This window comes from Balaenoptera borealis, assembly GCF_965194805.1.
Source record: "Balaenoptera borealis genome assembly, chromosome: 14".
In the NCBI taxonomy this organism is placed as follows: domain Eukaryota; kingdom Metazoa; phylum Chordata; class Mammalia; order Artiodactyla; family Balaenopteridae; genus Balaenoptera; species Balaenoptera borealis.
Genome location: NC_138875.1, coordinates 21,132,330 through 21,144,964, shown reverse-complemented (window position 1 = coordinate 21,144,964; position 12,635 = coordinate 21,132,330). Strand labels below are relative to the sequence as shown.

Here is a 12,635-nt window from a genome sequence, read left to right as displayed (position 1 = left end):
TATGCTAAGACAAAATTAGAAATTTGGAAATCTTGTATCTGCCACAGGGATCTTGACAGCTTTGCAGTATTAAAAGGCCTTTCTGATGGGATTGGTGGTGAACAAATGTAACAAATGAGATTTTGTGATAATGTATAATGAAATGTGTCAACATTTGGAAGATATGTCCCATTCAGTGTACCATTCCAAATGACCATTGATTGATGTGACTAAATCAAGCGTGGGCAAAAAATATTTTCAAAATGCAAGATAGACCAATGGATTTTTATATAACATAACACAAAATCTTTATTGATATGGTGTCAGATTTCACATTACAACTAACTTTCAGGAAACTACTTATTGAGTTTTGGTGCAGTCTTAAAAGATAAAATCTACAATTCCCTGAAAAGGCTATTAAAAATACACCTCCCTTTTCCAACTACATATCTATTTGAGGTCAGATTATTTTCATGTAATTCATCCAAATCAGCATATCAGAACAAAGTGAATGCAGAAAGTGACACAATCTAGTTATTTCCTTTAAGGCACATTAAAAATGTACAGAAATAAAAGGTACTACTAATAATTTTACTTTGGAAAGTATAGTTATTTTTTTAAATACTATTTTTTGTGAGGTGTGAATATTTAATAAAAATATTTTAATCTCTGTTTTGATTTTTAATATGGTAACTATTTATATCTATAACTGACATAAACGAAAGCTCTTTGGGTGCCTCAATAATTTGTAAGAATACAAATGGTTCCTGAGACCAAACAGGTTGAGATCCACTGTTTACATTATTATTCATTTTCCTGATGATTGTAGATCAGTCCTCTCTAACTCAGATAATAGATTAAGCCAAAGTAGGCCAAATTTACTATTTAAAAAGTTAGAAAGGAAGGAGGAAGGGAGGAAAGGAGAAAAGGAGGAAGGAAAAAAGAAAGAAAAGCATAAGTAAAAGCAGCATGTTGCCATAAGGTGTTGCTAGACTTTAATGGGATCTGTGTATGTCAAAGATCTGCATCACTGTAATGACTGCTTTCTCTTTATTTATGTACCACCCTCTTCGTCTGTGAGGAGGATTAGCTGTACCTCTACTAGCATGACAGTGAGACCAGATCAGAGAATCAGGCTAACGTTTACCTCCCAACAGGAAAAAGCTAAACTGGATTTTAGTCCAAGCAAATCATGACTGCTCATAATCCATTTAGAAAACATAGTTGTGACAGTGTGTGCATTCACTTCCATGAGCATCATATGAAAGAGGGCTGCTTTTGAAATTTTTAATATAAAAATTTACATTAGAAGAAAAATCATTTTTTTCTGGTTTGATTTTAAAGCTATTGCCAAATATGTTTTCTAGAATCCACCCTTGCATATCCCTCCTGTCTTTTAATTGTAAAACATATTACACATGCATAAAAGTATATGAAAGATATGTCAGTTTGAAGAATAAAAATAAAATGACCATTTGTGTACCTATCACAAATTTATGAAATAGAACATTTCAGACTGGTATTATATGCCATTTCCTTGATGAAATCATGTTTATTATTTAACTGAATTTTTTTCATATTCGTATTAGCTGAGTAACTCCATTTGGTTCTGAATAATCAGTGGCCATGTAGCAAGACCAAAAATTATTTTTATGAATAATTGCTAATTCCATCATAGTTCAATTAAAATCAATTTAGTCAACAAAAGTCATGACCTAGGATCTTAAGTTCACTCCTCCCAGGGCTTTTTCATCTATATTATTACGGAGCCTGGAGGGAGAATTTTCATTTGCTCTTCAATATTTGCCTTGTGTTTTAGTCATTAGCTTTTATAATTTCTTTGTTTCTCGTATAATTTCCATCCACTTTGCAACACCAGAGTTTAAAATAACTCTTTACTCTAAAAAAAATATGTTCTTATTAAAAAAATTTAGAAAACACAGAAAAATCCAAAGATGGAAATAAAAACTACCCACAATTTTATCATACAAACGTAACCTTGGCAATAGTATCTCTGTCCTCCCCATTTCAGAACTTAAATACATTTTCTTGACATTCTTCTAAAAAAAAAAAATCACATTTTAATGGAGAAAAATAAGGGATACATCAAGATTAATCATGATTCTTTAAATAGCCAGAATCACCCTAATAGTGAAAAAAAAAACAAAAAACAAAAAACAGAAACCAAAAGTCAAACTAAAAATAACAGCAACCAAAAAGGTTACTTGGTATTTTAAGTATTTTAAATAGCTGGGATGGATTTGTTTTGTTTTCATTCATGTGTATATTTCAGTTATCTATTGCTGTATAACAAACCATTCCAAAATGTAGTGACTTAAATTTTTATCTCTTATAGTTCTGCAGTTTATCTCAGCTGTTCCTCTGCTGGTTTCACTTTGATTCACTCAGGCATATTTGACCGAGGTGGGAGTGTTAAGACGGCCTCACTCACATGTATGTCAGTTGGTGCTGGTTTTGCCTGGGAAACTCAGTCATCCTGCATGTGCCTTCTCATCCTCCAGTTGGCTAGACCAACATGGTCGTTTCATAAAGACCCATGGCAGAAACTTGTATGGCCTCTTGAAGCCTTGTGTCCAGAACTCATCAGTGTAATTCCCAACACAATCTATTGGTCAAAGCAAGACACGGGGCCAGGCCAGATTTAAACAATAGGGAAGTGGACCCTCAACTCTGGACTGAAGGAGCTCAAACAATTTGTGATCACATTGAATCTGTCACAATGTTGTGAAACATATGAACTATTTACTATTAAAGACCATTTCCATTAGCTTTTGGGGAGAACTTCCATAATATTAGAATTTATTAATTGGATAATTACAGAGAAATATCTTTGGAGAAATGGAACCAGATTTCTCTGCCAAAAGCTGACATTTCCATATGTATGATTAGGGTGACACATATGATCAGGTTCCAATGTCTATGGAGGAGCAAAGATAATAAACATAACTGAAATGGACCAGGTTGAGATTGAAGTAATCTAGAATATATATGCTCTGTCTAAAAATAGCAGATGCTTCTTTCCTGGCACTGAGCCCAGTGATGCCTGAACTATTAATATTTTAAGATAAAGAGAAAATCCCATCATTCTGTGTATATCAATAAGCTGATTCTAAAATTTATGTGGAAAGACAAGAGAATCAGAATAGTGAATACAATACTAAAGAAGAACGTCAGAGGATTCACACTGTCTGACGGTAACTCATGATAAAGCTGCAATAGTCAAGATATTGTTATATTGTCAAAATAATAGGGAAATAGATCAATGGAACAATCAGAGCTCTCAGAAATAGACCCACAGAAATATAGTCAACCAATCTAGACACAGGCCTTATACTTTTCATAAAAAAAACCCCACGAAACCTCCAATTGGATGATAGACTTAAACATAAAGCACAAAACTATTAAGAAAAAACTTCTAAAATACAGGAAGAAATCTAGGTGATCTTAGGTTTGACAATGAAATTTTAGATACATTGCCTATAAAATAATCCATGAAAGTTGGACTTTGTGAAAATTAGTACTTCTTGCTCTGTAAAAGATAATGTTATGAGAATAAGTTGGACTTTGTGAAAATTAGTACTTTCTGCTCTGTAAAAGACTATGCTAAGAGAATAACAAGCCACAGACTGAGAAAGTATTTGCAAAGTACACATTTGGATAAAGGACGTGTATCCAAAATATACCACAAATGCTTGAATTTCAACCGTAAGAAAACAAACCAATTTAAAAAATTGGCAAAAGATCTTAACAGACACCTAAGCAAGATATACAGATAGAAACTAAGCATATGAAATGTGCTCAATGTCTTATGTCATTGGGGAATTGCAAGTTAAAACAACTATAAGATTCAACTGAATATCTATTAATATGGCTAAACTAAAAAAAAAAATTAAAATGACCATAGTAAATGCTTATGAGGATGAGCAACAGAAACACTCATGCATTGCTGACAGGAATGTAAAATTGCAGAACCACTTTGGAAGGGAGTTGGGGAGTTTCTTAGAAAGGTAAACATAGTTTTACCATATAATCTAGTAATCATGCTCCAAGGTATTTACTGAATTAAGCTGTAAAGTTCTGTCTAGAAAAAAATCTGCACAGGGACATTTATAGCAGATTGTTCATAGTTACCAAACCTGGAAGCAATCAAGGTATCTTTCAATAGGTGAATGAATAAAGAAACTTTGGTACAATAGAAAAATATCCAGCAATAAAAATAAATAAGCTATCAAACTACAAAAAGACATGGAGGAACCCCAAATGCATAATTGCTAGGTGAAAGAAATCAATCTGAAAAGTCTATATACTATATAATTCCAACTATATGATATTCCGGAAAAGGCTCTACTATAGGAATAGTAAAACCACCCGTGATTGCCCGCAGTTTGAGATGTAGGTGGTGGGGAAGAGATGAATAAGTGAAGCTCAGGGGATTTTGTTTAGGGTGGTGGGACTATTCTATATGCTACAGTAATATTAGATATATGATGTTATGCATTGACAAAATCCATAGAATTAGACAACACAAAGAGTGAACCTTAAGGTACACTATGGACTTGAGTTTATAATAATGTATCAATATCACTTTATTCATTGTAACAAATGTACCACCCTCATGTAAGGTGTTAATAGTAGGAGAAACTGAATGCCAGGGATGGGGAAACTAGTATGTGGGAACTCTGTACTATTCGTTCATCTTTTGTAAATTAAAATAAAATATAAAAATATTTTTTAAAAAAATAACCATTTTGTGTTACATGATTTTCTGACAAAAGAAAATATAATTGAGTTGAAATTTTGGCTCTTCCATGGATGAATAAGTAGTATTACACATAGGTCCCAGGCCTATTTTCTTATAGCTAGAAGATAAAATTATATAGGTTTTATTTGATGTTTTCTATAATAATGTAGTATTATACAGTATATGTAGCTGAAACATTTCATGAATAAGCCTCCATTATAAAGATAGCTATTTATTAATGCACATTTTGTGAACCTGTCCATTTTAGGGATTTTATTTTATTTTTTTAAATTTATTTTATTGAAGTATAGTTGATTTACACTGTGTTAATTTCTGCTACAGAGCAAAGTGATTCAGGTATACGTATATATACATTATTTTTCATATTTTTTCCATTATGGTTTATCACAGGACATTGAATATAGTCCCCTGTACTATACAGCAGGACTTGTTGTTTATCCATTCTATATATAATAGTTTGCATCTGCTAATCCCAAACTCCCAATCCATCCCTCCCACTTGGCAACCAGAAATCTGTTCTCTATGTCTGTGAGTCTGTTTCTGTTTTCTAGATAAGTTCATTTGTGTCATATTTTAGATTCTACATATAAGTGATATCATATGGTATTTGTCTTTATCTGTCTGACTTACTTCATTTAGTATGATAATCTCTAGGTCCATCCATGTTGCTGCAATGGCATTATTTCATTCTCCTTTATGGCTGAGTAGTATTCTATTATATATATGTACCACATCTTCTTTATCCATTCCTCTGTCAATGGAAATTTAGGTTGTTTTCCATGCCTTGGCTATTGTGAATAGTGCTGCTGTAAACACAGGGGTGCATGTATCTTTTTGAATTATACTTTTGTCTGGATGTGTGCCCAGGAGTGAGATTGCTGGATCATATGACAACTCTATTTTTAGTTTTTTGAGGAAACTCCTTATTGTTCTCCATAGTGGCTGCACCAATTTACATTCCCACCAACAATGCAGGAGGGTTCCCTTTTCTCCACATCAGGGATTTCATTTTTAAGCAACATTTTCCTTCAAAACATTTTCATTTGATTTGAAAAGTCACTTTCATGAAGGATTATTAAACAAACTGGCAGCAATTTTGAAAAATTTTGAGACACTTTATCTACAATATTGGTTTAATAAAGATTAACACATTTTGAAAATTCTTTCAATGTTTTCGTTGTGAAGAATATTTATTTTTGTTGCTGTTATCAACCAGAAACAGATGTGACAAGACTGAGAAAGTGTGAATTTCTCTTTCTTCACACAAAGAGTATTTTAGATGACAATTACTCTCCCAACTATTAACTGGAGAACTGGTATTCTTTTATTCATCTGTGATCAACCTGTGTGGACTTGGGTCCAACCAAGGAAGATTAACAGCAATGTTAAAACGTGTCCCAGGTCTCCTCCCACCTCACTTCCTCTCTGATCACCCACGGCCCCCAGTAGGACCTAGTTAGGTTTAACCTCCTTTGGCATTTCTTCAGCCACCCCAATCCTGGTTTTGAAGATTTCTTTGCCTCATTTTCTTTGCTTCAAGATTGCTTTGAGTTTGCAAAATGAAAGATTATATGCTAATTCCATTTAACTCATTAAGTTGAAAACAGCCTAAATTAAACCTTCATAACTTATTGTTTATAACTTATTGTTATAAAAAAAACAAACTTTTTGTTATAAAAAAAAAGAAACTTTCATTTTGAAAACAACAGATTTTTAACACAATTCTAACATGTTTTTCTAATCTTACTTCCCAAGCCACAGAAGCAATAAACAAAGCAGAAGGAGGTGGAATAGATATTAGTGGCAGGCACACTGAAAATATCAAAAAGGTACTGATACTGTCTTGTTCTTTGATGACAATAAGTCAACAAGGCCTGTAGCCCACACGAGTGACTTGTAGTCTCAAGCTTTTTCCCTTTGCCTTGTACCATGATGTTAACAACAGATAAGACTATTCTAATATCCTAATCCTAGAAACTAGGCATGGAAAGACTTCTAGGAGTCTATTTTATAAGTTTCCTTGGCATCTTTCCATGTTTCTTTCCTTCCTCTTCATCACAGTGTCTTGTTAGAAAAACAAAACAAAAAAAAGTTCCAGATACATCATTTTTCTTCGCAATATTTTTCATAAAAGATGTGACCCTGTGCTTTTTTCCACAGACCCAGGACTGCATAGGCAACTGTATTTTCTGCAGAGACCATCAAATGTAGTAGCCATTGAAGGAAAAGATGCTATCCTGGAGTGTTGTGTTTCTGGCCATCCTCCCCCAAGTTTTACCTGGCTACGAGGAGAGGAAGTCATCCAACTCAGGTATTATACATTTAGGAGTTCTGTGAAGTATATGTTACTATTTATCTTTCTCTAATTTGATGTAAGTACCTAGTAATACTAGGGTTTTTGATAATAATTGAATATTCTTTCCACATTCCTTGGCATTAGACAGTATATAAAAGACACATACCCACTGGGATAAAGGAATGGGGAACAGAGTCAAAATCCATGAGATCAATTCTAAAAGGAAATTTAGAAAGTCAGTGTTGCTCTTGAGATGATCCTAACCACAGAGGCTTCAGCAAAGATACTTTGGAGGATCTCATCCTGAAGAAATGGTGTAGAGAGTGAAATACTTCTTAAGAAACCAACTTTCTGCATTTGAATGTATAGCATGCCATGATAGGGTCTGTGCAGTTTTTTTAGCTCTGATTATATCTCTCACCATCCCAGCTATAACAAATACTCAAGATAAGACAGAAGAATTTGGCTGGCTTTAAATTACTGGACGTTAATATTAAGGCATACTTAGAAAGTAAACTCTTAATAGAATGGAATACTGAGTCTGAAACATTTTGATGAGAATGGATTAGATTTCACTTAAGAAATTAATTTCATTGATTTTGAGATCTGGTGTTCTAAATAGAACATTTATATTCTATGGTAAGATAGGTTCATAGGCAATAAGTTTATCTCTAAGTTTCATCTACCTTAAGTATTTATTTATATAACAACAATACATGGTATGGTATCACAATACTTCTGAGAATACTGAAATATGCAATAAATCCGGTTGGAGCTTCAGCATGTGAAGATGTGTTCTCTGAATATGGTCAGGCATGCACAGTGCACTATGACAAGTGACTTTGTACAAAGATTACTAAATTGGATGTCAGGACATAGGACATGGACTTCCACTGTGGGTAGTTACTTCTCTGGACCGGCGGTTCTCAAATCCAAAGTGAGCCAAATTATCTTTAAGTTTCTTTTCAGTACTAACATTAGTTCCAAGTTTAATCTACTTCATTTCTTTGATCATAGCACACAGTATTCCAAAGGGAGTGGTTTACCTTGAAGGGATTTTTGAACATAAATGCAGTGTTATCAAGCTCCCCTGAAATAGAGTTTTTTCTCCAGTTTTATAAATCGAGGTTTTGTGGAGTTCAGTTAAATCTTTGAATACCTTGCCTGATATAGATATATGTAAATCTACTCTCTAATGTCATATGTCTTCTGTCTTACAGGTCCAGAAAGTATTCTTTATTGGGTGGAAGCAACTTGCTTATCTCCAATGTGACAGATGATGACAGTGGAACTTACACCTGTGTTGTCACATATAAGAATGAGAATATTAGTGCCTCTGCAGAGCTCACAGTCTTGGGTAAGTTAACGGCTTGAGATGAGTTTACATTGTACCCTTCAAAATATATCACCGTGATGCTATAAATGCTTATCACCAAATTGCTTCCTATGTTTATTAGTGTGAAATTGCAAAGCCCCAATACTCCACACATATGCTTGCTCTACGTTGATTAGTTGCACAGAGGTTAAATGTAGTATTTCAATACTTGCTCATTGATTAAAATCCAGATAGATCACTCTTAGTCTAATTATTCCCATTACATAACTGAAACTTACCAAAAATTATTATCTAACAAAAGGGGTAAATAGCAAATGAGAGGTTCCAAAATATCTGGGGGAAATAAATGAAGAAATGAATGAGAGAAATTGTATAAAAAAATAGGTACTTGAGTAGAAAAGTTAAATGTCATTTGAGATGACAGGGTTTCTGACATTAAACTCAGATGTGTTGGTAAAATTGTTCCGTTAATATGGAAATGCTATAGATGTTATGTTGAAAGTGAACCATTAAAATCAAATACATCTAAAGAAAACCTGCATAGCAAGAATCTAATTTAAATAAATGTAAGTTCATTAAATTGAGATAGGTAGGGTCACTGTGTTATCACTGCAAATAAATAATTCTTATATGTGGTAGCTCCTCAGTCAAACAAAATGTTTTATTATCCACCAGGTTTCTTTTAGCCAGTTTCATTTGAATCATGTAGTTTCGAGAAAGTGCCTTAACATTGGAATTTCAATTGATTTTTTCTGTAACAACACCAAAAACTTGTTTATCGGTCTTTGAATTTTGTCCTCTGGAGTAAATCTTTTTACCATTTAAAGAGTCCAGGTAAAATCATAGGCTTCTTAAGAAGTTATTCAGTAGGAATGAAAAGGTGTGGTATACTGATTATACCTGCTAACCTATATCATAATATTATTATGCTATCCGTTTTGCTTTAAAGTTTGCGTTTTGCTTTAAAGTTTATTCAGAAAATGCTTTCATCTGCACACAGGGTAATAACATATACGATGAGTGAGGCAATGGAGTTGTTTGTTCTTTGATCAAACTGTAAATATTAAACTAAGAATAGGCAAAGGACTCTAATTATTTGGTTTTAGAGGTAGCATTATTCTAACTAAAATATCAGCTAACTTTAAAATGGCAACAATTTAATTTACTCTTATTTTATATGGAAGTTTTTTTGTGAAACAAAGAACTTTCACATTTGTAACATCAAAGTACAGTAACAGAACAGCTACCATAGAAATAACCTTGTAATGTGTATTACTGATTGATTGTAAGGCAAACGTGGTTATGGAATGAGCTAGAATTTGTGGTGATCAGAGCTAAACCTCTAACTGCAAACGCCTGAGGTCTAATTTTATACCAAATTAATGCACATATTGAGACATGTAATGCTTCATTGATATCTAAGTCAAATGTATATAAATACTGATTTCTAAGGATAAACTAGCCAAGAAATATGTGTATAGACGTACATATATGCACATATTTTGACATTCATGGCATCTTCCTCTGTGTGTTACTGTGCACATATATATGTTCTCCAGTCCTTGATTGTTGAGCATTATCTTGTTTCAAAATTTTATTTTTTAAAACAGCAAACGCTAATTTATCCTTATATATTTTTGTCATTTATTTGCTTATATCCTGAGGAAAATTATCAAAGAAAAGTTTATACTCTCACCAGCAGTGCAAGAGTTTACCCCTCACAAGGGTGCACTTTTCTATTATTTGCCTATCTAACAATTTTATAAAATTGAGTCTCTTTGTTCTAATTTGCATCCCTATAAAATTCAGATTATTTTTATAGTTTTACTGGATATTTGCATTTTATATTTTGTGACTTGCTATCACTCTTTTTTGATCTTCATAAATTTATTGAAATAGTCATCTTTATCTTGTTTATTTGCAGGAACTCTTTATATAGGAGAACAGTAATAATGCTCTATATGCTCTGTGTGTGTATATTTTATTGTTGTTTTGGGTTTGGTTTGGCTTGGTTTTAAGTTTTATATAGGGTACCACGTCTTTCTCTTTATGGCTGCTGGATTTGTTGCCTTTAGACTTCCATTTTTATTCTAAATGAACCATTCTATTTCTAAAAATCTAGTTATAGATTACATGTTGACTATGTAAATTAGAGGCATTATTAAATTTTAAATATAGATAGAGCTGTGTTTGTATCTTGGTTTTCCCTCCTCCTTCCTTCCTTTCTTTCTTGAATCCTCTTGGTAACTGTGTATACATTTTAAGGATTTCCCACAGACTTAATATGACTTATAACTATTGTAGAAGGCATGGTTTAATTTAGGATGTGGTTGTAACACTGTTTTAACTATTCTGCCCAGGCTTTAAAATAAGTGTTGATATAGCAAAATCTTTGATATAGTCTTTGACTATCCTGATATAAGCTTAAGTTCGTCCTGCAGGACTGAGTTCATATGGAAAATAGAATTTATTACTTTTTTTAAGGAAAAAAATACCTTCATTATCAGTGTTACTTACATTTGGTTTTCATCATTTTTAAGAATTTAAGTGTAATTTAAATTCTTCATAAGATAAAATTCCACAAGAAATCCAAGCTTGTGCTTTAATCATGGATTTTATCAGACTCTTGTTTTGTCTTTTAACTCATGGTTCTTTCTTGCACTTAGATTGCCTTTGAGTGTGAACCGGCATGAACTAACAGACTATTCAAGTAGGATATAATTTTATATACAACAAGATAAAGAGAAATTCTGTGGTCTTCCTCAAGAGTTTCAGAGTTAATGTCCGTTAAATATCATTTAAAGCATTTACATTCTAAAATGAAAATGGAAAGTTCCATAATATGTAAACCTATTGAAGAAATCTATATTAGATGAGATTAAGGGCAACCTTGTCTGAAATAAATAAAAAATAAATAAATGTATGGTTAATAATAACCATTTATATAATGTTTCTGACCTATAAGAATAACCATCAATACAGTATTGGTAGACCTCTTTTGAGTACATGCATTGCACTCGGTTCCAGAAAGGCTACACAAAGGTTTGAAGTCTGGCTTTATGCCCTTGCAATATAGTTACAGATTCATAGTCAGGTACCTTCATGACTTCTGAGTAAGATTTTTTTCCATATTGCATGTAAACATGGGATCTGTGAAGCTGTGAAGAGTTGATAGTCTCTGCTTTCATAAAAGATAGAGCCTAAACCAATGGTGACAGGAGAAATGTGGAGATGAGGATGCAGAGGGAGGCTCTTTGAATACCGTTGCCAGCTTATATTTTGTTTAAATCACTAAAGCCATGATTATTTTTTTAAACTCTAGTTTTTAACAAGGATCTAAAGAATGGTATTCTGTCAATTCTTATTTTCAAAATGTCCAGATTTCTGGCTCAAGAGCTATAATCACCATTTCTGAACATAAATACATCATTTTCTCCATCTACCCGTTACCCTCACGCACACCTCCCTGCACACATCAAGACAACACTTAATAAGCATTCAGGAGATTTACCACTGCCTTAGGTCTCAATTGATTCATTGTCCAAAGCAATGCAGAAATGCATATGTTAAAGAGGTATTTGATCTTTAACCAATAAAGTGCTTGACCTTGGACAAAGCCTGTGCACCCTTGTCCATATGCACTCAGAAGGAGATGGGTAGAAAGTTCACTCTTCAGTAAAAGCCATTAGGTCTAACATCAATGAGAAAGTGAAAGTATTTTTGAATTTTCCAGAAAAGATTCTAGAATTCCTTTTAAAGCAGTCTGTAGCAATACAAGCAATATGCTATTAAAAGTTGACCTTTGTGTGTAGGTTTTCTCAGTTATTTGCCTTATCAACTTTCTAGAGAAATGTTGGCTAGAAGTGTCACAAACTGGCTTTGTAGGACACAAGTAATTCTACTGGGTCAGTCTTTTACACATGATTGAAAACTTGAAGCGAAACCTAAGAGTTCATATCTTCCACCGGACAAGTGGCACGTGTTACTTCATCTGGTGTTTGAGTTTATGCTTCTCCCAAGTAAACACCTTTGAAAAGAAGTCCTTTGAGACAGGTATTACCCCTGCCTGAAACTCCTCCTTAAGGGGCTGGGATCCATGTGTCACCCTTTAGGAATGTGTTCAGAAGGGCTTTCTCTACCGACCTGAGCATATTCGCCTTACACAGATATGTTCTTTAAGCCTAATGGTGGTGGATTCAGAATATTAAATTATATTTCAAAATATATAATATATATACATG

The 12,635-nt window shown here is 33.2% G+C and overlaps 1 protein-coding gene across 1 annotated transcript in view; it reads left to right on the top strand.

The window, feature by feature from the left end:
- Positions 1-12,635, top strand: part of DCC (DCC netrin 1 receptor) — a 1,166,696-nt gene that overhangs the window by 535,085 nt on the left and 618,976 nt on the right. Inside the window, exons 4-5 of the mRNA XM_082353405.1 lie at positions 6,923-7,073; positions 8,279-8,415. Of these exons, the coding sequence (XP_082209531.1) occupies positions 6,923-7,073; positions 8,279-8,415 (288 nt within the window). The remainder of the gene's footprint in view (positions 1-6,922; positions 7,074-8,278; positions 8,416-12,635) is intronic.